Below are 27,940 nucleotides of genomic sequence, written 5' to 3' on the forward strand. Positions count from 1 at the left end.
CAAAAAGGACTCTGAGGCACCCTGACGGATACTGACAAAGCTTTTGGTAGGCTTGCCTGAATCCGGGACCTTCCTGAAAGCATGCTGGGCACAGGTGGAAATAATGGGGAAGACGGCCTGAGGGAGTTGAGACTGCATCTCAATAGTAGCAAACGGGCCCTCCCCTGCCAAATGCTCATAAATGATACCTTGCTCTCTATGTACCTGAGCTTGGCGTTCTGCCATCTGCCGATACTCACTAATCCAAATAACATACTGACTGGGTGATAACATCATGCGCAGCAGCGTTTTCCAATCCTCAGGGATTAGGGAGTACCCAGTACCTTTCCCTTCAATGAGACCACGCACAAAGGTGCTAGTCAGGCCAAACTCACGAATTGCTTTCTTTACCTCTCTAACCACCGAGTATGGCAAAGTGGTCCAGGTGCCCACGGGGTTGCCCTGGTCATCATTCTGCCAGGTCACCGGGCAAACTGAGACCAGATCAGCCAGCTCCTCCGCTGTAAGATCTGATCGAGCTTTCACTGCGTGAACCATTTGTTGCACCAGCGAAAGCTTCTGAGCAGATACAGATGACCCTCCGGGGGGCCCCGGAGCATGGGGCCCCACGGACGGAGGGTGATCACACACCGGCTCCGGTGGGGAAGGCAAGGGAGGCGGTGGTAATGAAGACACTGGGGGCAAAGCAGGGAGAGGGGGGGCTGTGGGTACGGGAGAGGGTCTTTCCGAAGCGACACGCTGGGTTGCATCGGTAGAAGGGGGGAGAGCTGCAACGGGGATGGCTACAGGAGCCGACGGGCATGGCGAGATCACCAGCCTCATGAAAGAGGGCCTATCCGAGGTGACACGCAGTATCGCGTCGCGACAGAGGTGCCAGGCATGTAAAGCCTGCACGGGCGCCCGAGGCTCTTCGTGCAATGTCTGGCCCAATCGCTCCCAGTCCGCTAGCTTAAGGCTTCCGGCTTCAGGATACCATGGGCACTGGGCACGCACCTCCTGTAGCAGGAGAGTAAGTGCTCGAGCCGGGCAGTCATGCTGAGCCTTACGCAGCAAATACTGCAGCTCATTGCGGTGTTGCACTTGCAAAGCAGAGAGGGAGCTTCCCATACTTACCACAATGAAAAATACTCACCGGGATCCATGAAGCGGATGAGTGACACGTCTGAAACCCTTGCCGGGCGAGGTGAGTGCTGAGGGCCCCACGTTGGGCGCCAGTTGTGGCAGTTCAATGATGAGACAGAACACAGCTTTATGCAAGAAAGCAGGCTGGTCAGCTGAGATGGGCTGTTCTGCCCCCCACCTTCCACCTTCTCCTTTTATTATATTTCTCCCCCCTAAGCATTACACACTGCTACTGCAAAAAGATACACAAAGGAATGTATGACGTTAATTAATATATTTATTTACCATCCTTTATCTACTACAATCCTGGTTCTCAGGCCTTGAGCCCAGGCTAAGAAAGCTTCCCACAGTCGCTGTCCCAACAATCAAGTTCTCATGGTTCATATCTAGCCCTTGTCCTTGGATAGAGCAATGTGTGCATTGCTTCTACAAAACAGTCAGGGTGCGCCCTGCCTGCTTCCAGGTGGAATAGCTAAACATGAACCCTTCAATGGAGCAGATCAGTTTTTGTTTGTTTGTTTCAGAACTGTGAAGAAATACCTGGAAAAAGGGGAGAATTGAAAAAAAAATGTTTGTGAAAATTGTTTCAATTTTTTCAAGCAGCTCTACTTTCTGGAGCTTGGTTTATAGGCATAGAAGTGAAATGTGTTTTAATAAGCGACTTGCAACTAGATGGAGGGGAGGCACTTTGGATCATTGGTCTGTGAGGTGTTTGAAGCACAGGGGACACGTGGGAAGGAGTCATGGATGAAAAATGGACATGAAAGTTGCAGTTGCAGGTAGAACAAAGAAGGTGCTGGAGGAGAGGAGAGAAACTGTATTGGAGAGGTCAGACAGAAGAAGAAAGTTAGGACAACAATCTCAACTTCGTTGTAGATTGCAAGGGAAAGCCAGTGAAAGAATATGGAGAGAAAGGTGGACTTAGATGAGGGGAGAAATTAGGTGACTTGTCAAGCAGAATGTGGGTCAATGGAAAGTGGGAGGGGATGTGGTGAGGGTCTAGCAGGTTGTGAAGATGGATGTTGCGGTGGTCAAGCTGAAAGCTGGAAAAGGCTTTTCGTGATGGAAATGGAGTAGAATGAGCCAATGTCATTGTGGAAGAACACAAAATATTCAAATCCTGCCCACTCCATCAACCTATGGGAAAATGGAGAGAGAGGAGAGGGAAATGATAACAAAGCTGCATTCCATAGAGAAGGTAATAGAGAAGGGAGGGAGCAGGGATTTGGAGGAAAATAAATTCATTTTTCAGTTGCTAGTGGCAAGACAGCTTGGTTGTGGCATCTGAAAGAGAGTCAGAGACGTGTGACTGAATGGAGGGAAAAGATAAGAGGTGAAGAAGATAATCTATGAGTCTTTGTTTTAGAAGAGCTAGTGGAAGATGTATGTCCAAATGATGTCCCACAGGGAGAGAGCATACGAGAGGGTCAAAGGCATAGGGACAACAGTGGAGATCTCTATCCAGTCCCTAGTATGGGAGCAATGTTTATGATGTCGGTAAGTAGGCAGCTATATATGATCACCTTTTCTAATGTTCAGCCACATTTATTAATAATTTCAGACAGTGATTGAAAATAAAATACATATAATAGTCATTCAAATAAAAAATATACTGCTGTTCATTTTTATACAGCAGCTTTTTTCATGTATGGCAAAGCTCTGTCTGTCTACACTGAGCATTTTAATAAAATGAGACTTACCTGTTTTACCTGTCCTTTTGTCTGACTCTAAAAGAGTAAATGAATGGAAAAACAAGAACAAATGCATATTACCGGGGTAGTGATTGATTGGCTTTAATTGAGAGAGTTCCTTGATTCCAAGGGAAGAAAGGGCCATTGTGATAATCTAGCCTGACCTCCTTTATAACAGGCCAGAAAACTGCCCCAAAATAATTCCTGGGGTCCTGGGTGAAAAGCTGTGAGATGGGCTGTGACACTTTATTTCATGTTATTCCATTGTTAAACCAGCTTCAAGTCTTTGCAAAATGGCTATGAAAACAATTTCTAAAATAATAAATAACCCATAAAATTAAAAACAAAAACAAAAACAAAATGACTCCACACACATCCAAGAAAGAGCATTCCATTTGGAAATGAACTGCATTCAATTTTCCAAATTTAATCTTGAAAATCTAAACTCATATAAGAACTTGATTGGGCCTGTCAACCAGACAAAAATACTTGGGGATGGTGGCCTTCCTTCTATACACGCACATGAACACACACACAATAGAAATGACAAATCATAAGAGCATTTGTATTCTCACCTAGTATGCTGAGCAGACATTCTTTTTCTGAAAGAAATTATTTTTAAATATCATTGTAAGATAGAAGGCAAATGTTGTTTAGTATATTTTATGGCATTTATGAAATATGCATTACACTTTACACCTATATCTATAATTTATTTTAAAATACAATCATTCATATTGTATGGGTCAAATTCTGCTCTCAGTTACACTGGTGCAAACCCAGTGTAAAATCATTGATTCAATCCATAAGCATACCACAATGTTTTTTAATTTATTTGAATATTTGTGTAGTTCACTACATTTTTTAGGAGTAATTGAAAATGGGCCTTGTTTGTAGCCCTTGTCAGAAAATATTTTTCATTCCCCATGGAAAATTTTGATTGTCAAAAAGTTAAAATTTTAACGTATTCAGGCAAAAAACAAAAGTTTTTATTTTAGAAATGCTCAGTGTTTGTATGAATACTGTAGGGTTTCCACAGAACATAAACACTTTCTGAAAAAAAATAGTGAAACCCCCGCAAAATTTTGACCAGGCCAACCTTTGGCCCTTGTTGAAAAATGCGGTATTCCCGTGATTTGATATGTCACTCACATACAGCCTTAGACATTAGAATATATTTCATTGACAGAGGAGTACTGCCTTGGACAAAAGTTTTATCTCGGCCAACATAATATATTTATTTTAAGTCAATCTGGACAGCTTCCAGGAACAGGAAGAGTCTATGATGAATGCCCTATCTACCTATCTATATCTCAATGAAACTATGTAACCAACCAGTATCAAACAGATCCTCATCATTCATGAATCAAAATCTATTAGTACTTTTTTGAAGTAAATTACATAATAAATTTTCATGCTCACATTGTACTTACATATGACGGTTTTCTGGTGTTATACGACAGCCTAAAGATTAGTCTTGTTTAATCTATCATATACAGTTATTCAATCGTTATAAAAACTAGGAGTACTTGTGGCACCTTAGAGACTAACAAATTTATTTGGGCATAAGCTTTCGTGGGCTAAAACTCACTTCATCGGATGAATGCAGTGGAAAATACAGTAGGAAGATATATATACACAGAGAACATGAAAAAAATGGATGTTGCTATACCAACTGTAATGAGACCAATTAATTAAGGTGGGCTAGTATCAGCAGGAGAAAAAAAACCTTTTGTAGTGATATTGGATGAAGTGGGTTTAGCCCGTGAAAGCTTATGCCCAAATAAATGTGTTAGTCTCTAAGGTGCCACAAGTACTCCTCGTTTTTATAACGATTGAATAACTCCTCGTTTTTTTTGCTGATACAGACTAACACGGCTACCACTCTGAAACCTGTCAGTAATTATGTAAATTGTACTTTGAGTGATTTACTTTGTTGGTTCATTTCTTTCTTATTTTTTGTAGTGGATTAAGATTCACTTTTGAAGTTTTTTGTAGTAGTTCATATCCACTTTTGATCAATTTTACTTTGATTGTTTGTGGTGACATACAGAAGCTGATGTTCGTTTTGATTTGATAGGAGATTAGCACCTGAGTTTAGAGTTCAGTGAGACTACTTGTGTGTTTAAAATTGAGTAAATGCTTAAGTATTATGTTGGATTTCAGCCTAGGCTTGTTTCACTTAAATGTATCAGTGATCTAATTAATGTTCCTGTAGTTTGAAGTTTCTTTTGAGAGTACCTGGGGGACTGAAATAGGGAAGCTCATGAGAATAGGAAATGACTTTACTGTAATTTCTTCTTTTCTTTCCTTTCTTTCCCCCCGCCCCCAATATGAAATTTTATTTTAAATTTTCTTACCTTCTGAAAGATAGGGCATGAGCAGGTCTAGGTTTAGTCATAATTACCCACGCTTACTGGCTTTCTAATTATTATGTGTGCTACTTTCCCTATGGAGAAAACTTGGCATGCTTGATAGCAAAGCTCACTCATAGCAAAATTCCCAGGGATGCAGAGTAAATATCTTAATTCCTATTTAAGACCTCAGACTAAGATTTAAGAGAGACGTAACTCGTGCACAAGATTAGTGTTGGCTCTATCAGGCTATGGCTACACTAGATAGCTTACAGAGGTGCAGCTGGATCGGTGCAGCTGTGCCACTGTAAGTTCTCAGGTGTAGCCATTCTAAGATGACAGGAGAGAGAGCTCTCCAGTTGATTTAATTCATCCTCCTACAACAAGTGGCTGTAACTTTGTCAGCAGGAGAAGCTCTCCCACTGACATAGTGCTGTCCACACTGGCACTTAGGTCGGTGTAACTTACGTTACTGGGGTGGGGGTGGTGCTTATTCAAACCCCTGAGTGACATAACTTGTTGATTTAGTTAGGGTTGGTCCTGCTTTGAGCAGGGGGTTGGACTTGTTGATTTAGTTGGGGTTGGTCCTGCTTTGGGCAGGGGGTTGGACTAGATGACCTCCTGAGGTCTCTTCCAACCCTAATCTTCTATGATTCAATGATTCTGTGATAACTTACTGATGTAAACTGTAGTGTGTACATAGGCTAAATCTCACTTAAGCCTTATTTTGAGGGCGTAAGTGGGTCTTTAGTGGTGAATAGCCCTGGTGTAATCACTTAGTGACAGATAGATTCAGAGATTCTTATATTAACAAAGGTCCCTGTCCTCAGTGATTTCTTTACCTAGGTAAGGACTGATACCTCTGTGGTTAATGTCTTGGGAAATTTCAGCATGCTATGTAATACTGTTTTCATGAATCCGACTCATGGAAATACTCCTAACACATTATGTTATATCACATCAAAATATATTTACCTTCTTCCATTGTTTTCTTCTGATTTACTGTAAATACATGGAATCACATTGCAATGTTAATTACTCTTATAAGTTTTCCAAAGTCTTATTTCAACCAAAAAACAGCTTTAAAATACTGGACTAGATTCTCTCCATGTAGGAAAATCCTGCTTTAGGAGACAGAAAAAGGATTCGCAAAAAGAAAAGGCTACAGCTCACTTCATTGGATGCATTCCCTTAGAGACTACGAAAGCTTATGCTCAAATAAATTGGTTAGTCTCTAACGTGCCACAAGTACTCCTTTTCTTTTTGCGAATACAGACTAACACGGCTGCTACTCTGAAACCTGCCCACAGAAAGCAGAGGATGGCCCATCATCTGTGAAATTGTCAGGATGCTTGTAGAGGCCCCTTGCCTCAGCACATCTACCCAACCCACATCACCTGACCTGGCAGGACAGCTTCTGAGTGAGCCAGACAAAACCGCCAGTGAACAGGATCAGATACCAACTGGTACAATGATTGGGGGTAGGAAAAGAGGGGCATCAGACTGAAGTTTTGGAAGAGCTGAAAAATAAAGGAAGGAGTCCAAAACAATTAAGTATAGGTGAAGTGAAATAAATGGGACCGATCATGAGTCCTACAATCTGCTGAAGAAGACTGAAGTGAAACTTTAATTGAGTAAGAAGATTTTTTTACCAGAGAAATATTATGGGATGCTGAAATTTCTAGGCGACCCCATGAACACGCACAAGGGAAATGAGTGATCAGAGGAGCTAGATTCTCACCCAGCTTGTTAAAAAAGTCCAGGTCTTGCCCTAGTCCTGAATGAATCTTGTGGACCAAGAGAAAATCCACTATGGCCAAACATAATTCCCAGAGAGATAACCAGCAGGAGGCAATCACTCCTGTTTCCAGTGCCTATGTTATAAAAGGCCTCGAACTTTATACTTTACCCAGTCTATATTGGAGGATATAAGTGATTTCTTCATGTACATAAGCCAGCCCTTTCTACAACTGTTACTGATTCTGGAACGATGTCAAGGGATGCCCATATAGGAATGAATGGCACAAGGTTAGCCTGAATGTGATCTATTTTAATGACAAGATCTGTTTATAACAGAAGGAAACAAACTTTCCTGATGAGCTACCAATGGCAATAGTTGCTGTTGCTCAATGCCTGAATATAGACCCTGTCTCCTATGAAATCATTGAAAAAACACACAGCTGTTGACCACAATTAAGATAGAATAAACCCACCCATCTCCTGTAATTTATAAACAGCTTCTCAGGTCAGAACAGAAATGTAGGGGTTGAAAGGGACCTTGAGAAATCATCCAGTCCCACCCTCTGTGCTGAGGCAGGACTAAGTAAACCTAGATTATCTCTGACAAGCGTTTGTTGAACCTGTTCTAAAAACTCTCTAGTGATGGGGATTCCACAGGCTCCCTGGGACTGTGTCAAAATCAAGATATAAAAATGTTAATATTAATTTTGTATTCACCTGCCTAATTACTTACCTGAATGAGATGTTGTGTCATTATTATCTGAAAAAAATGAAAATGTCTTTTGAAAATGAGACATTTTTCATAGCATCCTACAATAGTTTTGATGGAAACAATCACTGGCATGAATGCTAAATCTGTAATCCCTAACCATCCATTGGTTGTCTATTCAGGCCTTGCATATATTTATAAGTGAGGAATTTAAAAATTGTCTTGTCAGAACAAGGTACTTATCTGGTAAGGAATTATAATTTACAGACCCTTATATTTCATTTTCTCAATCTGCCCCTAGAAAACTCATTTCAGTTTTTGTTTGGTTTTAGTATAAATTCCATATCATCTATTTAAACATTTTCACATATTTATTGAAAAAAACATACAAAGAAATACTTTTCAGTTTATACCCTACAGCAGCAATAAGGGCTATGCTAAGAAATAAAATGACCAGGAAAGCAGCCATCCAAGGGGAGGTGGCTGGGAAGAAAACATCTGAAAAAATATGTGAAAATGTCAGTTACATTCCAATAATTCTTAAGAAACATCATGAAAATTATAAGGCTAACTAAATGGAGTCTGTCTGCAGACCTGGTGAAATCAGATTGCACTTGAATTTAAAGACTTCTGTTTCTTTCTGGCAGAACAAAGTCTAGATGAATTTAGATCAAAAGATTCTACACATCTTCAAAGATATCATGGAGAACAGAGCTATGGGCTACTCCAATGTGTTCTGGAAAAGCACACACCTTCAGCCACACCCAGCTCACCTTACCCATGCAGGTAGAAACACCTCAGACACTGGCATGTGTCTCACATGAGTAAGTTTCACAGGATTTACCTCAAATACCCTTTCAACACTTGTAGTAATGCAGAAATTGTATGCATATTTAAGAAGAGGTTTTAATCTGCACATATATAAATTATAACTCATCAGTCCATGAAATGGTGAAAGTCATACCCAAGCTACCTCATGGGCACAACCCCTGCTGCTTACTGGGGGAAATGCAAGATGCATCTCTTTGCCAGAGCACTCCCACCAGAAATAGTATAAAATAAAAAGAAAGGAAGAAAGATCCTCTACTGAGGAAGGGAGGTAGAGAACCTAAAAGTAGTATCCTTGGTGGAGTTTCTCAGTTTAATGATATAAACCATTTTTCTGCATGCACTAACATTAATTAACCCTGTTAACAGCCATGTGCAGTAAGTGGGATAAATACCATTACCTCCCTATTGAGATGGGGAAAGTGAGAGAAGTTAAGCAACTTCTCTGAGGCCATAAAGCAAGTCAGTGGCAAGGTTTGAATGCAATACAGAATCCCTGTATTCAACAGATATAAACAGGACAACTCACCTGGGTGAGTACTTCAAAGGTACTTCAAAGGTGAGTAAGGGCGATGGAATCTGCCCAATAACCATTAAATAATAATGAAAACTTAAAGTAACGTTAATGTTGAAAAATTAAGCACACAAGAATCAGGAGAGGCCAAAATGAAGGTCATACACACCACCTTAACTTTATCCTCTTTTTCAATGATGCACCAGTACGTTGAATGAAAGTTTTCCGTATCTTTTAGTAATACTGAAAATGCCATGCAACTTTGTTACATATTCATGTGCAATGAAATCTATTAGAACATTGTATCATTATGTAGAAAGAAAACACTTAATAATGTACTTGTGCAAATTATGATTTTTAAACTTTTTATCTCAGCCTAATCAAAACGTTTTTTTTTTCTGGAAACTGACAGGCAAGTATTTAAAAGAAGATAAATCCTAGCTCTTACAGTGGGCATTTCAACAGTAGATCTCAAAACATTTTACTAAGGAGGTCAGTATTATTATCCACAGTTTTGGGCAAACTGAGGCACAGTGTCACTCATCAGGTCAGCAGCATATACAGGAAGAGCACTCAGGCCTCCTAAATCCTAACCCAGTGCTCCATCTGCTTGACCAGACAAACTCTGGGCATCTATTTCTTACAACAAAGGGGGAGACAAAAATGGGACCCATCTCATTAACCAAGCAGCCTCGTTATTGATCCTTACAGTCATTGATCTCAAAGTGCACTCACCTGAAATTAGGACTCTGGACTCGCTTGCTGTCTTTAATATATTGTTGATTATTTTGCAGGAAACTTCATTGTCCGAGCCTGGTTCTATGTTAATGGCACTTTCAATATTGTAGATTCCAGTAGGTGTCTTTGTGTTGATGGTGGTCGGCTTTTCTGTTCGTTTTTGTCCTTTACTGTCTAACCAGAGCACCTGGGGCTCAGGGAACCATCCCTCTGACCTGCAGGTGAGGCCGATCCCCTGGTCTGCATAGTCCTCCAGGAAAATGGAAGACTCACCACCTCTAGCTACAAAGAAAGAACAAAAGTTGTTATTACCTTCTCCTCCCCAAACAGTGCAGAGTTTGGGGGATTTCACACTGCCTTGTACACATGCTGCCTGAGAATTCTGACAGAATTTGTGACTCCTTTCATATGAAATTACAGGGCAAGAACTCTTCCCATGTTAAGTTAAAATAGTGACATTGTATCTTAAGAAACCTATACATTGGAGCTGTTTCTCTTTGCCCATAGCAGTTCAGAATCTGTCAAAAAGCCTCTATGGACATACTCCTATTAATTCAGATATCTTGGTGTGCAGATGTGGTGAAAACTCAGTTCAAATGGTAAGCTGTCACTTTAAATTTCAGGGTTTTTTCTGGTCCCTTTTGCTGCGCTCTGTAGAGAAGTGTGAATCTGGGTTTAGCAGCAGTCAGTCTGCAAAGAGGAAGCCTAGATCAATGTGGGGCAAATTGGGCCTCTCTGGTATAAGCAGCCTGCTTTGTCTCTCTCTCTGTTTTTTGGTTATTTTGTGTTAGGGTTTTCGATTCTAAGAAATTAGGTGATGTTATATTGCAACCTCCCTGAAAGAGCATTTTATGGCTTTTGTCTAACTTCTGTGTTTGTATGCCATGAACACAATATTTGGGAGTTAAGTGGACTGCACCATGGTATGACCTAGATGTGTCAGGTAACATTTTACATAGGGGCTTAGTGCTGTAGGGAAATCTTCTAACATAAACACCTGCCCTCCCTGTATAAAACTCATCCTCCATAGAATTTAATTGAGTTCAACAGAATTACATTAAGTCCTGTGAAGGGATACCATCTTACCCTGGTATGAGGGAAACTAAAGAGCTCCTCTTGGCCTGTTCCATGCTGACGAGAAATACCTGCAAGGTTTGCTCAGCCTGGACTTGGTGTGGTAACTCACATGACTGGAGCACTGTCATGGATGGGTATAAACTGTTCAAGGACAGGCAGGGGAGAAAAAGTGGAGGAGTTGCATTGTATATAAGGGAGCAGTATGACTGCTCAGAGCTACAATATGAAACTGGAGAAAAGCCCGATGACAGTTGTGACAAAGTTCCTCCTCTACCTTGGTGGGTCCTGCACTTATTGGTGGATTTGCTCACCTCAGAAGTAGGGCAAGTAGAAGTCGGTGGAAACCTGGGCAGCAGTGACCATGAGATGGTCTAGTTCAGGACCCGACAATAGGAAAAAAGGAGAGCAGCAGAACACGGACCCTGGACTTCAGAAAAGCAAACTTTGACTCCCTCAGGGATCTGATGGGCAGGGTCCTCTGGCAGGCTAATATGGGAAAAGGAGTCCAGAAGAGCTGACTGTATTTCAAAGAAGCCTTCCTGAGGGTGCAGGATCAAACCATCCTGATGTGCAGAAAGAATAACAAATATGTCAGGTGACTAACTTGGCTTAACAGAGAAATCTTCAGTGAGCTTAAACACAAAAAGGAAGCTTACAAGAAGTGGAAACTTGGACAGATGACTAGGGAGGAGTATAAAAAATATTGCTGGAGGGTGTAATCAGGAAAGCCAAAGTACAATTGGAGTTGCAGCTACCAAGGGATGTGAAGCGTAACTAGAAGGGTTACTACCACTATGTTAGCAAGAAGAAGAAGGTCAGGGAAAGTGTGGGAGCCTTAATGAATGGGGGAGGCAACCTAGTGACAGAGGATGTGGAAAAAGCTGAAGTACTTAATGCTTGTTTTGCCTCAGTCTTCACAGGTCAGCTCCCAGACTACTGCACTGAGCAGCACAGTATGAGGCGGAAGTGAGCAGCCCTCAGTGGTGAAAGAACAAGTTAAGGACTATTTAGAAAAGCTGGACATGCACAACCCCATGAGACCAGATCTAATGTATCTGAAGGAGTTGGCGGGACCTGTCATACCTGACCAACCTGATTGCCTTCTATGGTGAGATAACTGGCTCTGGGGATATGGGAAAAGTGGTGGACGTGATATATCTTGACTTTATCAAAGCTTTTGATATGATCTCCCATAGTATGGACTGGATGAATGGACTATAAGGTGGATAGAAAGCTGGTTAGATAGTTGGACTCAACGGGTAGTGATCAATGGCTTGATGTCTAGTTGGCAGCCGGTATCAAGTGGAGTGCCCCAGGGGTCTGTCCTGGGGCCAGTTTTGTTCAAAATCTTTATTAATGATCTGGATGATGAGATGGATTGCACCCTCAGCAAGTTTGTGGATGACACTAAGCTTCAGGGAGAAGTACATAGATATGCTGGAGGGTAGGGATAGGGTCCAGAGTGACCTAGACAAATGGCAGGATTGGTCCAAAAGAAATCTGATGAGGTTCAACAAGGACAAGTGCAGAGTCCTGCACTTAGGATGGAAGAATCCCATGCACTGCTACAGGCTGGGGACCAACTGGCTAAGCAGCAGTTCTGCAGAAAAGGACCTGGGAATTACAGTGGACAAGAAGCTGGATATGAGTCAACAGTGTGCCCTTATTGTCAAGAAGGCTAACAGCATATTGGGCTGCATTAGTAGGAGCATTGCCAGCAGATCGAGGAAAGTGATTATTCCCCTCTATTTGGCACTGGTGAGGTCACATCTGCAGTATTCAGAGTAGCAGCCGTGTTAGTCTGTATTCGCAAAAAGAAAAGGAGTACTTGTGGCACCTTAGAGACTAACAAATTTATTTGAGCATAAGCTTTCGTGCATCCAATGAAGTGAGCTGTAGCTCATGAAAGCTTATGCTCAAATAAATTGGTTAGTCTCTAAGGTGCCACAAGTATTCCTTTTCTGTCTGGAGTATTGCATCCCGTTTGGGGCCCCCCACTTCAGAAAGGATGTGGATGAATTGGAGAGAGTCCAGCAAAGGCCAACGAAAATGATTAGGGGGCTCAGGCACATGACTTATGAGGAGAAGCTGAGGGAACTGGGCTTATTTAGTCTGCAGAAGAGAAGAGTGAGGGAGGAGTTGATAGCAGCCTTCAACTACCTGAAGGTGGGTTCCAAAGAGGATGGAGCTTGGCTATTCTCAGTGGTGGCAGATGACAGAACAAGGAGCAATGGTCTCAAGTTGCAGTTGGGGAGGTCTAGGTTGGATATTAGGAAAAACTATTTCACTAGCAGGTTGGTGAAGCAGTGGAATGGGTTACCTCGGGAGTTGGTGGAATCTCCATCTTTAGAGGTTTTTAAGGCCCGGCTTGACAAAGCCCTGGCCCAGATGATTTAGTTGGGGTTGGTCCTGCTTTGAGCAGGAGGTTGGACTAGATGACCTCCTGATGTCTCTTCCAACCCTAATGTTCTATGGAGGGGAAGGAGCTTAAAAGTGCAAGCTTACCACAGGAAGGGGCAGTGAACAGGAAGAAGGTTGCTCCAGCCAGGGACTACTGGCAGCAGAGGGAATCCAGCCAAGGAGGATACAGCTACAGGACACACTGCCCCAAAACCACCCTGATCGAGGTCAAATCAATACACCCCGGGAAGAGGGGTGGAAAGTAAACCACATAAAGGGGCAACAGTCTCTGTGAGGCTGAGCCCTTAGAGATGATCCTCTTAGGGGCTGCCTGAGAGACTGGTCCTTGTTCCAGCCAAATCTTCCCCCTTTTGTAAAGGGGAGGGAGGAACAAGGGATCAAACCCTGGCCTGCGAGCAGTAGCTGACAGATTCCCCTGAACACTGTTCTCTAGGTGAGAAGACGGGGTAAAGGAAGGACATTGGACCTGGAACCCCTGAAGCTCCCTCCCCCACGTCCTTTCACTCTTTGTTTGCCCACCTGGTTAGATACTATATTACCTTAGACTGAAGACAGAGAGCCATTCCACTCACCTGTCACATCCAATTCAACCACGACCTCATCGTACCAGGACTCCAAAGAGACACTGCAGGTGTATTTCCCTTTGTCGGAGACAATGACATCCTTCAGGTTTAGAGATACGTTTCCTGCTTGAAATTCAGTTTGGAAGAACTGCGTTCTGCCCCGGTATCTCTCATCCTGTCTCTCCTCTTTTGTTACTCCATCATAGGAGCTCACATCTTGTTTTGCCGAGTGTCTAGAAAGTATCCACTGGACAGTAATTGTCTTAGGGTTATTCTGACCTGTCAGCTGGCAAGGCAGGACAACCGCTTCTCCAATGATAGCAATGACAGGATTCTGAGGAGGGATGATTTTAAACTGACCTGTGTGTGGACGGAAACAGAGGTTGTATCCATTGCAGATGCCCTCGTTTGTAGATTCTATAGGAAACTATGTGAGGCCAGAGTGTGGATCTGCCTCAAGCCCTGTGGATGAAGCTGTGTGTAGCTGTTTCCCTCGGAACATCACAGAAAGGAAGCACAATTCCACACTTGCTTCCTGGTTGGTCTGGAGCAGAGGGGGTAGCCACTTGCCGATATGTTATACTAGCAGCAAATTAAAATACCTGTGCTGATTCAGCTGTGCTGATGGATGTATAGGGGGAGGAGCTAAGGCCCCGTCACTCATGATCCAGCTGCTCTGGGAGTTGGCTGCAGGAGCATAGCTCCTGCTTATGCCACTATGTCAGGTCCCAAGGTCTGGGTGGCCTGCACAGAGGTATAAGTGGGTTGTCACTTCCCCTTACTCTCCTGCAGAGGCACACAACCCATGTCAGAATCTGGTCCAGGATGATCAGTTTCCACTTCCACTTAGGAGACAGATATGAAATTTAAATCAGAAGGTGCAAAAATGGCTCCAGTTAATTTCCCACCGTTTGAGGAAGGGCCTGCTCTTCACATATCACACTGAATGCAATAGAGATTCCCCCACCCTCCCAAGGGGGGCAAAGGGACTTTGATCTCTCATTTAACAGTATTGAACAGGGACAGAAATTCACAAGCTACCAATGTTTTTTCCACCATATATTATCTGGTAAATGGAATTACTGTTTACAGTGATCACTGCAGGCAGAGAGGAAAAGCTTGCTTGATTTCATAAAAGCTTCTACAGCTCTCGATGTTTCACAGAGCTGGGAAAATAACAAATTTTCTGGTTTAGTAGCAATTTGGAAAAATTGAAGAAAGAATTTGATTTGGGTCAAAGTGAATCTAAAGTTTTTTGAATTTTTGGTGACTCAGTAAAGTCACTTTGGGCTTTGTTCCAGAGAGGTCATTCAAACCTGGATCCTTCATATCCCTGGGGAGAGCCCTAACCAGGAGGATAAATGTTGTAAGAAGAAAGGAGCTATGTTATAAGAAGAAAAGGGCTACGGCAGTACCACCACCACATTCTCCTGCTGTTTTGTCGATCACCAAAACTATTAGTCAAATTGGTAAATAGTTTTGGGTCAAGTGAAACTGCAATTTTCATTGAATAAACTATTTGGCTGAAATATTTCAGCCCACTCTAGCTGCACTTTTACACAGGAAAAAATGGAACTGGTAATGAATAGCCAAAGCAACAAAGCCTCCTACATGGGAAGAACCACCAGCTGGGATGGTAATTGCACAACAATGCATGGGCACACTTATGCACATACATAGATCCATAAATTCTGAGGCCAGAAGGGACCATTGTGGTCATCCAGCCTGACCTGTATCACACAGACCAAAGAAGTTCCCTAAAATAATTCCTAGATCAGATCTTTTAGAAAAAACCTCCAATCTTAATTTAGAAATTATCAGTGATAGAGAATTCACCATGGCCCTTGGAAAATTGATTAGTTACTCTCACCATTAAACATTTATATCTGAACAGTCTGAAATACTATCACACATTTGGTATTTTAGTCACAGATGCCATATTCTGCAGTCCTTTTTCACAATGACTAACCCTGTGACTTGTAGCACTGACTTCAAGTGGAGCTATCACTGGAAATAGGTACTACCTAACATCAGTAAGTATCTCACTTTGCATATCGAAAGGTGTGCCCACTGGATTTTGTCCTTATATGTTTTGCATGGCTCTTCTATAACTGGGGGCTTCAGTGATGTGGGCCCATATGATCTGCTCTGTGAATTTTAGTGATCATGTAAGGAACCCGAAGAACAGCCCTGGAAATTTATATGAGAACCTGCCTAGTAAATTATCATAGGCCAAAGAACAAAGTAAATCCTATATTAACTCTATGTGAGGGATTGAGTATGACGTAAGTGGTGCAGAGAAGTGAATTGCTCTCCGAAAGGGAATACATTTGTCTGTATGGATAAGCTGTATTAGAATAGTACATAATGTGATTGTTTGGCTTTCTTTTGAGTCAGGTCTCCGCATGTCTGTGGACTACGTGGCTCTGGGAAGAAAGATAAAGGAGTTTGAGGCGCAAGTGGTGTTCTTGTCCATCCTCCCCGTGGAAGGAAAAGGCCTGGGTAGAGACCGTCAAATCATGGAAGTCAATGAATGGCTACGCAGGTGGTGTCAGAGAGAAGGCTTTGGATTCTTTGACCATGGAATGGTGTTCCAAGAAGGAGTGCTAGGCAGAGACGGGCTCCTCCTAACGAAGAGAGGGAAGAGCATCTTCGCAAGCAGGCTGGCTAACCTAGTGAGGAGGGCTTTAAACGAGGCTCACTGGGGGAAGGAGACCAAAGCCCTGAGGTAAGTGGGGAAGTGGGATACCAGGAGGAAGCACAAGCAGGATTGTGTGAGAGGGGAGGGCTCCTGCCTCATACTGAGAAAGAGGGGCGATCAGCGGGTTACCTCAAGTGCCTATACACAAATGGACGAAGCGTGGGAAACAAGCAGGGAGAACTGGAAGTCCTGGCAAAGTCAAGGCATTATGATGTGATTGGAATAACAGAGACTTGGTGGGATAACTCACATGACTGGAGTACTGTCATGGATGGATATAAGCTGTTCAGGAAGGACAGGAAGGACAAAAAAATGGGGGAGTTGCACTTATGCAAGAGATCAGTATTACTGCTCAGAGCTCAAGTATGAAACTGCAGAAAAACCTGAGAGTCTGTGGATTAAGTTTAGAAGTGTGAGCAACAAGGGTGATGTTTTGGTGGGAGTCTACTATAGACCACCAGACCAGGGGGATGAGGTGGACGAGGCTTTCTTCCAGCAACTCGCAGAAGTTACTAGATGGCAGGCCCTGGTTCTCATGGGAGACTTCAATCATCCTGATATCTGCTGGGAGAGCAACACAGCAGTGCACAGGCAATCCAGGAAGTTTTTGGAAAATGTAGGGGACAATTTCCTGGTGCAAGTGCGGAGGAACCAACTAGGGGCAGAGCTCTTCTTGAACTGCTGCTTACAAACCGGAAAGAATTAGTAGGGGAAGCAAAAGTGGTTGGGAACCTGGGAGGCAGTGACCATGAAATGGTCGAGTTCAGGATCCTAACACAAGGAAGAAAGGAGAGCAGCAGAATACAGACCCTGGACTTGAGAAAAGCAGACTTTGACTCCCTCAGGGAACTGATGGGCAGGATCCTCTGGGAGAATAACATGAGGGGGAAAGAAGTCCAGGAGAGCTGGCTGTATTTTAAAGAATCCTTATTGAGGTTACAGGGACAAACCATCCCGATGTGTAGAAAGAATAGTAAATATGGCAGGCGACCAGCTTGGCTCAACAGTGAAGTCTTTGCTAATCTTAAATACAAAAAAGAAGCTTACAAGAAGTGGAAGATTGGACAAATGACCAGGGAGGAGTACAAAAATATTGCTCGGGCATGCAGGAGTGAAATCAGGAAGGCCAAATCACACCTGGAGTTGCAGCTAGCAAGAGATGTTAAGAGTAACAAGAAGGGTTTCTTCAGGTATGTTAGCAACAAGAAGAAAGTCAAGGGAAGTGTGGACCCCTTACTGAATGAGGGAGGCAACCTAGTGAGAGAGGATGTGGAAAAAGCTAATGTACTCAATCTCCTTATCACATGAGAATATGTGTAATGGAGCAAATTTTGCAATGTACCTACTTAGTCTTAAGTACAGGAAGAGCTGGCAATGGCACTTTAATTAACATTGTCTAACTTTCCTTTACAAAGCCCTGCTTTCCCCCGCTCCTCCCCCCCCCCCAGTGGCTTGTATGTTTTCCAAACTTTAACGGTTTGCGCTGAAATTTTCCTACTTGGTTTCCGCTTCAGGTTAAACTATTTTTAGAAAGTTTAAGTAAAAATGATACAATCATTTCTGAGAATTAGGTTAGGGGGAAAACACTATCCATAGAATCATAGAATATCAGGGTTGGAAGGGACCTCAGGAGGTCATCTAGTCCAACCCTTGCTCAAAGCAGGACCAATCCCCAACTGAATCCTCCAATCTGATTATGGTGTATTAAAGCCTATGCGATTATGGTGTATTGAAAACTGTTAAAAGGATAGGCTATCACTTCAAATTGTCAGGAGTTATTCCTGGTCCTGCTTGCAGGCTAGGGGGCTCTATAGGGAAGTGTCCAATTGCGTCTTCAGCGGTCAGTCTGCAAAGAACAAACCTAGAGCAAGCTGGTGTAAGTTTTGCATCGCTGCCTAAGGGAGCAGGCTGCTTTGTCTCTCCCTGGTTTTGGTTCTTGCATGTTAAAGTTCAAGATTCTAAGAAATAAAGTAGTGTTACATTGCAATCTTCCAGGAAAAGTATTTTATGGGTTTTTTTTTAAATCTAATTTCACTGCTTGTATGCTGTGAACATAACATTGATTATGTAATTAAAGTCTATCATAATACATGCACACAAAGTAGCAAACTAAGGTTTTTGGAGGGGGGTGAGGGAGTGAGAGAACCTGGATTTGTGCAGGAAATGGCCCACCTTGATTATCATACACATTGTGAAGAGAGTTGTCACTTTGGATGGGCTATTACCAGCAGGAGAGTGAGTTTGTGGCGGGGGGAGGGGGCGGAGGGTGAGAAAACCTGGATTTGTGCTGGAAATGGCCCAACTTGATGATCACTTTAGATAAGCTATTACCAGCAGGACAGTGGGGTGGGAGGAGGTATTGTTTCATGATCTCTGTGTGTATATAATGTCTGCTGCAGTTTCCACGGTATGCATCCGATGAAGTGAGCTGTAGCTCATGAAAGCTCATGCTCAAATAAATTGGTTAGTCTCTAAGGTGCCACAAGTACTCCTTTTCTTTTTAAGGTTGCAAAGACAACCTTAATTCTGGCATTTTTAGTGCTGGACATTGCAACCTTAATCTCATAATGTTATTTTCTTATTAAATTCCATTATGTGCACCCATGTGCTGGACAATAAAAATGCTGGGTCTCAGTATTGTGGGTTCTAGTCTGAGCTCTGTCAGAAATAACTTTGTGTCACCTTTCTGATCCTCAGTTACCACTGCTATAAAATGTTGTATGTGTTGGTGGTGTTGGGGGACTGATATTTGTTTACATACATTGCTTCCTAAATAACAAGGATTGTGAAGTGCAGAGAATTATTGGGTCAGTCAGTGGAAGAGGTTGGACTAGAAATCACGCCCTCCTAACACCAAGGCCAGTGTCCTTTCTCCTCCTGCCACAAAGTAGTTGATAGAGCAAACTCGCAACAGTGGCAGGAGGAGCCGTCATGCCCGAGACTTTTGCAGTCATTTTAGAATGACAAAGGAGGCTCAGGAGGGTCTGGGAGCAAATGCAGCACAATGGGTCAAAAGTGAATTTTCAGATACGTCAAGCACATGTGAAATGGAGATTTTTTGCAACTGATAATTCAGCCAGATCTGGACACATTTTCACACAGGCTGCAAAAGATACTACTGTGACCTGAGGGCTATCTGCCTACAGGATTTCAGATAGATCCAGGTAAAAATTTATTTTGTATTGTAGGCAAAAAATACATATTCAGTGGCACTGAAACATTTAATGAATTTGTGTAGATTTTGCTGAAATGTTTCAGGAAAAAAATGGGGAAAAAGGGAACTAATTTGTTTTAACGTTTTGATTATACTATTCAAAATGACTTTTTGTTTAGAAATTTCCTTTAATTTTATTTAATTAAAAATGCTCCGAAGCAAAATGAAACATTTCATTTTGGGTTGAACTAATTGTTACGTTCAACCCAAGATTATTTTTTTATTTAAAAAACTCTTCATTTTTGATCCAAAATGTTTTTTTAGGTTTTCAGTCTTGCCAGCAAACTTAAAAATCCATTTTCCACTCACATCTAGTTTCAAGTTCCTAATCCAGTATCCTGAGGCCTAGAGCTGTTAAAAATTAGAATTAAATTAAAATTAAATAAAATTAAATTAAATTAAAAATACTCACCAACAACCACATACCACACAACAGAACCACTAACCCAGGAACTTATCCTTGCAACAAAGCCCGTTGCCAATTGTGCCCACATATCTATTCAGGGGACACCATCACAGGGCCTAATAACATCAGCCACACTATCAGAGGCTCGTTCACCTGCACATCCACCAATGTGATTTATGCCATCATGTGCCAGCAATGCCCCTCTGCCATGTACATTGGTCAAACTGGACAGTCTCTACGTAAAAGAATAAATGGACACAAATCAGATGTCAAGAATTATAACATTCATAAACCAGTCGGAGAACACTTCAATCTCTCTGGTCACGCAATCACAGACATGAAGGTCGCTATCTTAAAACAAAGAAACTTCAAATCCAGACTCCAGCGAGAAACTGCTGAATTGGAATTCATTTGCAAATTGGATACTATTAATTTAGGCTTAAATAGAGACTGGGAGTGGCTAAGTCATTATGCAAGGTAGCCTATTTCCTCTTGTTTTTTCCTACCCCCCCCCAGATGTTCTGGTTTAACTTGGTTTTAAACTTGGAGAGTGGTCAGTTTGGATGAGCTATTACCAGCAGGAGAGTGAGTCTGTGTGTGTATGGGGGTGGTTTTTGGAGGGGGGTGAGGGAGTGAGAGAACCTGGATTTGTGTAGGAAATGGCCTAACTTCATTATCATGCACATTGTGTAAAGAGTTGTCACTTTGGATGGGCTATCACCAGCAGGAGAGTGAATTTGTGTGGGGGGGTGGAGGGTGAGAAAACCTGGATTTGTGCTGGAAATGGCCTAACCTGATGCTCACTTTAGATAAGCTATTACCAGCAGGACAGTGGGGTGGGAGGAGGTATTGTTTCATATTCTCTGTGTATATATAAAGTCTGCTGCAGTTTCCACGGTATGCATCTGATGAAGTGAGCTGTAGCTCACGAAAGCTCATGCTCAAATAAATTGGTTAGTCTCTAAGGTGCCACAAGGACTCCTTTTCTTTTTTTAAAAAATTAGTGGCGTACTGGGAAAAACAAACATACATTTTTTCTCACTAACTTTGTGCTTTGAAAATGGCTGAACTAATCAAACTTTAAATAAAAATGTGACATATCAGTCACCAGTCATGGAAAATTCCATCCTGAAAGGGGAAAAGAAATGGCACAGTTCTAAGCAACTGCAAACAGGTGTTTCTAATAGAAAATTATAGACAACCTTATTTCTGGATGTTACTATTGTGCCACTTCTAGTTCATAATTACTTTATAGTGTATTTGGCTTCCCCCTCCCTCCCTGGCTGTACTGTTGGTGTGTGGGGGGTTTGAGACAGAGGCTGGGAGAATGGGAATTGAAAGAAAGCATTCGTCTAGTGGACGGAGCAGCCTGTATCAGCCTACTGTGCTAAGCTGTGGCTGCATTAACATTTATTGGATTTTAGACATTTTCTCGCCTCGTTTCTTTGGTTTCCCATGATGTCATATTGGTATTAAAACTGTGGGATGGTGATGAAACGAACCTATGCTGGCAAACAGAAGCAGGCCATACCAAGCCACTGCAACAGGTATGATCAGGAGGAGCCAAGATGGAGCAGGCTGGGCCACAGGCGGGCTGTAAATCAAAGAAGATGAGACACAGATGGATGGAGAAGTTCCAGAGCTCTCCGACCAACTGACAGGGCCAGGGAAAAACAGGGACAGGGATACTGCCTTCTTCAGATAAGATGATGGGGAACACCAGGAGCAGAAAGCACACAAATCTGATAGCAAAATGAGCTGGGAAGCATAGCTGATGCACTTTAAACTCACAAGTAAGCTAAACTGCTGGTCAGAGAAGGAGAAAAGAATCTATTTGGCCACAGGCCTGACTGGAGAAGACCTACCAGTTCTTAGGTCTTTAGGAATGGAGGAATGTGACAATTACCAGGCCCCACAGGAGTCCCTTGCTGTCCGGTTTGGGGTGGAGAAGCAGACGGACATGTCCACATCCAAGTCTGGTTATGATGGAGGGACACAGCAGAGAAGCTCCGAAGTGTTCCTGGGGGGTTGCAGCAGTTGGTGTGAGTGGCTTATTTATGGCTTCTGGGGAAATGTTCGAGGAGAGGATGCTGCAGCAGTTTGTGGATGGGCTAAATGATTCCAATCTGTAGGGGCAGGTGAACCTGAGGGGACTCAAATCCCTGAAGGAGCCTTGGTAGCAGCCCTGAAAATAGAAGCAACCTGCTGAGCAGAAAACCAGACCAGTTGGTTAGTTCATGGTGAAAAGTTTACCCAGCTCAAATAGGAACTCCGTGGCAGAGACAGAGATAGAATTCAGTTCTCCCGGGCAGCAATCAGCTGCCCTAAGCATGAGACCTAAAGATGAGCTAAAGATGAAGACACCATGAGATGATTTAGTTGGTGTTGGTCATTCTTTGAGCAGGGGGTTGGACTAGATGACCTCCTGAGGTCTCTTCCAAACCTAATCTTCTGTGACTCTATGACCTTCCTTTATTTCCTGGAAATCTCCTCCCTCATTCACTATATGTTCTCTAACTTCTGCAACAAATGAAGTAGGGCCGTATAGACAACAGCCTTCTTTACTACACAAGCCTGATTCATAGCCAGAGCGTGGTCCATCCTGTGCACTGAATGAGGCAGGGGTTCTGTGGGCAAAAAATAGTATGAGATCATGTAACAAAAGATGATATCACAATTCATAAGGAGTGTGTGTGTGTTAAGGTTGTATGGGCAACCTTAATTCATACATTTCCTAACTTTTGAGTGTTTGGCTTTGGTACCTTAACATTTTTAACGTATTTTCAATACGTAATATATTCATCTAACAGTCAAGCATGTTTGAGATTTATGCATGCCTCTAACCTCCAAATAATAAAAAAAAGAAGCACATTAAGGTGTAGTATGGCCACTCTTCCTGTAATACATTATCATATCTTATTGTTGCTAAGATACACTTTCTAGTCATGAATTTGACAATGGGTATTGATTTTTTCTCTTTCAGAAAAAAAACAAGATGCCATTAAGTAAGTATTAATTGATTTAAAATATTTTCACCAAATTTTATATTCCATATTATTGGGACCTTGATTGATTCCCCCACATACCCAGACTGTTCTAGGTAGAAAAGAGGTATTTGGAGCCCACAGTGTTGGGTGTGAAAATTAATTAGAGAAGAAAGGTTAACTCACAGGCTTAATTGATCTTTCTATAAGGTTTAAGGACTGGATTGATATCAGAATATTATGGTAATTTGAGCTGACGTAATTTTAATGGGAAATTAACACATGATAAATTTCTGTATTATATTCTTCTTAGCATTTATGGGATAATTTTTTATTGCTCAAAATGTATACAATATGCTAAGGCAGTTTTCAAGAAGGCCGTTTGGTGCAGGACCCCCTTGGCACATTAAAGAGGTCCTTAAAATTCCTTTGCCTATAGCTAACCCTTGGAAAGCTGGACACCACTAGCCATCACCTTCAGCCCCCAACTAAAACCTCTCCAACGCATCATCAAGGATCTACAACCTATCCTAAAGGACGACCCATCACTCTCTCAGATCTTGGGAGACAGACCAGTCCTTGCCTACAGACAGCCCACCAACCTGAAGCAAATACTCACCAGCAACCACACACCACACAACAGAACCACTAACCCAGGAACCTATCCCTGCAACAAAGCCCGTTGCCAACTGTGTCCACATATCTATTCAGGGGACACCATCATAGGGCCTAATCACATCAGCCACACAATCAGAGGCTCGTTCACCTGCACATCTACCAATGTGATATATGCCATCATGTGCCAGCAATGCCCCTCTGAGATGTACATTGGTCAAACTGGACAGTCTCTACGTAAAAGAATAAATGGACACAAATCAGATGTCAAGAATTATAACATTCATAAACCAGTCAGAGAACACTTCAATCTCTCTGGTCACTCGATTACAAACCTAAAAGTCACAATATTACAACAAAAAGACTTCAAAAACAGACTCCAACGAGAGACTGCTGAATTGGAATTAATTTGCAAACTGGATACAATTAACTTAGGCTTGAATAGAGACTGGGAGTGGATGGGTCATTACACAAAGTAAAACTATTTCCCCATGTTTATTTTCCCCACCTCCCACCCCCACTGTTCCTCAGACGTTCTTGTTAACTGCTGGAAATGGCCCACCTTGATTATCACTACAAAAGGTTTTCTCTCCCCCACTCTCCTGCTGGTAATAGCTCATCGTAAGTGATCACTCTCCTTACAGTGTGTATGATAACATCCATTTTTTCATGTTCTGTGTGTATATAAATCTCCCCACTCTATTTTCCACTGAATGCATCCGATGACGTGAGCTGTAGCTCACGAAAGCTTATGCTCAAATAAATTGGTTAGTTTCTAAGGTGCCACAAGTACTCCTTTTCTTTCAGCTTATGGCAGAAATTCTTGTTGTTAGTCCCTAAGTGCATGATCTTGCACTTTGTACAATTAAATTTCATCCCATTTCTATTACTCCAGTTCTCAAGGTCACCCATTTCTTCTTGTACAATGGTCTGATCCTCCTCTGTACTCATGGTGCCTCCGAACTTTGTAGCATCAGCAAATTTCATTAGCTCTCGTCCACTTTTTGTGCCAAGGTCATTAATGAACATATTAAATAAGAGCAGGACTTTCATTATAACAATGCAAAATTATAACAAGAGTCAATAACTGGAAACTGAAGTTAGACAAATTCAGAATAGAAATAAAACAAAGTACAGTGAAGGTAACTAATGATTGCAACAGCTTAGCTTGGGATGTGATGTGTTCTCCATCACTTGAGGTTTTTAAATCAAGATTGTATGTCTTTCTGAATGATGTGCTCTAGTTCACCCAGAAGTTATGGGCTTTATGGAGGAATCACTTGATGAAATTCTCTGGCTGCTCTTATGTAGGTCAGACTAGGCTATCTTAATGGTCTGTTCTTTCCTGAAAGCCGATGAGCCTATACAAAAGGGGAAGGGGGGAAAAGGGGTGAGAGAACCATGAAAAATAAAATTCATGATAAAAATGAACATTTTGGAAACTCTCATAGGAAATTTTTAAAAAATCAACAGAGAAATTTTGAAAGGATTTTTTCCCACTGGAAAATTCCACCAGAAAAAAAATTACCATTATCCAAGCAATTCTAATGAAAAACAATGAAAAACAATGGGTTCTCTCCTATTTTTTTCTTCTTCTCTTTTTTTGTTTTTTAGAACCTAATGGAAACTACATAGCTACATTTTTGTATTTACTGTATCAGGGTTCTGTGCAATCTCCTTTAATATCACATTTCTTGACTATTATTTATTAGCGCTGTCAGTTAATCACACTTAACTCATGCGATTAAATCAAAAAAATTAATCACAATTAATCACAGTTTTAATCACACTGTTAAACAATAGAATACCAATTGTAATGTATTAAATATTTTTGGAAGTTTTTCTACTTTTTCAAATATATTGATTTCAATTACAACACAGAATACAAAGTGTACATTGCTCACTTTCTATTATTATTTTAATACAAATATTTGTACTGTAAAAATGATAAACAAAAGGAATTGTATTTTTCAATTCCTCATACAAGTACAGTAGTGCAAACTCTTTATCATGAAAGTGCAACTTACAAATGTAGATTTTTGTTTGTTACATAGGTGCACTCAAAAACAAAACAATGCAAAACTGTAGAGCCTACAAGTCCACTCAGTCCTACTTCTTGTTCAGCCAATCACTAAGACAAACAAGTTTGTTTAAATTTACAGGAGATAATGCTGCCCACTTCTTATTTACAATGTCACCAGAAAGTGATAACAGGCATTCACATGGGACTTTTGTAGCTGGCATTGCAAGGTATTTACATGCCAGATATGCTAAACATTCATATGCCCCTTCATGCTTTGGCCACCATTCCAGAGGACATGCTTCCATGCTGATGATGCTCACTGAAAAAAATGCATTCATTAAATTTTTGACTGATCTCTTTGGGGGAGAATTGTATGTTTCCGGCTCTGTTTTACCCGCATTCTGCCATATATTTCATGTTACAGTAGTCTCAGATGACGATTCAACCTGTTGCTCATTTTAAGAACACTTTTGCTGCAGATTTGACAAAACGCAGAGAAGGTACCAATGTAAGATTTCTAAAGATAGCTACAGCACTTGACCAAGGTTTAAGAATCTGAAGTTCCTTCCAAAGTTTGAGAGGGACGAGGTGTGGAACATGCTTTCAGAAGTCTTAAAAGAGCAAGACTTCAATGTGGAAACTACAGAACCTGAACCACCAAAAGAAGAAAATCAACCTTCTGCTGGTGGGATCTGACTAAGACGATGAAAATGAACATTTGTCAATCCGCACTGCTTTGGATTGTTATTGAGCAGAACTGTCATCAGCATGCATGCATGTCTTCTGGAATGGTGGTTGAAGCATCAAGGGACATATGAATCTGTAGCGCATCTGGCATGTAAATATCTTGCAACACCAGCTACAGCAGTGCCATGTGAACACCTGTTTTCACTTTCAGGTGTCATTGTGAGCAGGAAGTGGGCAGCATTTTCTCCTGTAAGCGTAAACAAACTTGTTTGTCTGAGCGATTGGCTGAACAAGAAGTACGACTGAATGGACTTGTAGGCTCTAAAGTTTTACATTGTTTTATTTTTGAATGCTGGTTTTTTTTGTACATACTTCTACATTTGTAAGTTCAACTTTCATGACAAAGAGATTGCACTACAGTACTTGTATGAAGTGAATTGAAAAATACTATTTTTTTTTGTTTTTTTACAATGCAAATATTCGTAACCAAAATAAATATGAAGTGAGCAGTGTATACTTTGTATTCTGTGTTGTAATTGAAATCAATGTATTTGAAAATGTAGGAAACATACAAAAATGTTTAAATAAATGGTATTCTATTGTTAGTGCAATTAATCGCACAATTAATCACAATTAATTTTTAATAGTTTGACAGCCCTATTATTTATCAAATTCACAGTTTATGGGTGTAATTCTTGGACAGGTGAAATGGTTTCCTGCTTGAAATTGTCTGCGTTCCATAAGACTGTTTAACCACTGCAGCCATTTTTTCAATGAGCCACAGGGAATTTGATGTCCATGTTAACTCCCTGAGGGTTCTTTTAAAAATATCCATCTAACAGCTCAGATATGGAGTGAACTAGAGAATAAAGATGGGAGTTTCATAAACTCCCAAAACAACAAAAGATTCTCTGTGGTGTTTCTTTAGTCATCATATAAAATCAAATCAACCAATGACAAGGTGCTATGATAACACAAATATATTATAATAACAAATAATATTAACTATTTTCAAGCAAGATTTCACTTTTTTATTTCATTTTTAAAATGGAAATATATATCTAATGATAATACACAGTACAGTAAATGGAATTTTCAAGAATTCATAAATAATTTTTCTGTTTCAGAATGGATGCCATTGTTGTATTTTATACTAGTTCTTACTTCCATCATCATCATTTTCATCTGATGTAGAGGGAAATGGTTCACTAAGAATTTCAACATAAAATAACATTGATTGTTACAACCAACATATTCAAAATACACAGGCAACTTGAATTCTGGCTTTTCCTACTTTTTGAGTGCTTAACTATTGAGATGTAACAAGAATATTTTAACAGAGTTTTTAGTATATTTTTCAAACTTTTTTTTAAAAAGTAAAATATGTTCTGAGCAACTGTAATCCCCTCACGTCTACATCATCAGCCTTTGAACCCTGGGTCTTCAGAATTTCAGCACAGACCTCTAGAAATTTAGCTAGAGGATTAACTGTAATAGGTAGCAGAAGGAATAGGTTGTAATCTTCTATAGACCAGCCACATTATATAATCTCA

At 41.3% G+C, this 27,940-nt stretch overlaps 1 protein-coding gene across 1 annotated transcript; it reads right to left on the reverse strand.

Annotated features, from left to right (window-relative positions):
• Window positions 1–1,642: 1,642 nt before the first annotated feature.
• On the reverse strand, window positions 1,643–27,621 carry LOC144279309 (butyrophilin subfamily 3 member A2-like). Its single transcript, XM_077840783.1, has 9 exons — window positions 27,552–27,621; window positions 13,767–14,117; window positions 9,694–9,978; window positions 8,016–8,114; window positions 7,641–7,667; window positions 6,143–6,169; window positions 3,389–3,415; window positions 2,823–2,849; window positions 1,643–1,662 (listed from the first exon to the last, which is right to left on the reverse strand). Exons 1-9 carry the CDS (start codon window positions 27,619–27,621, stop codon window positions 1,643–1,645), a joined length of 933 nt encoding a protein of 310 aa, XP_077696909.1.
• Between the last annotated feature and the right edge of the window lie 319 nt (window positions 27,622–27,940).

Source organism: Eretmochelys imbricata, chromosome 23, assembly GCF_965152235.1.
Source record: "Eretmochelys imbricata isolate rEreImb1 chromosome 23, rEreImb1.hap1, whole genome shotgun sequence".
Lineage (NCBI taxonomy): Eukaryota > Metazoa > Chordata > Testudines > Cheloniidae > Eretmochelys > Eretmochelys imbricata.

Excerpts from the sequence above, each read along its gene's own strand:
- LOC144279309 (XM_077840783.1), bottom strand. The coding sequence starts at position 27,621 with ATGTTATTTTATGTTGAAATTCTTAGTGAACCATTTCCCTCTACATCA. Across the intron at positions 8,115-9,693 it reads GTCCAGAGTCCTAATTTCAG|ATGTTTTCTTCCCAGCCACC; the intron begins GTGAGTGCACTT and ends ATATTTTTTCAG. Across the intron at positions 6,170-7,640 it reads TGACACAACATCTCATTCAG|TAAATCAGAAGAAAACAATG; the intron begins GTAAGTAATTAG and ends ATGTATTTACAG.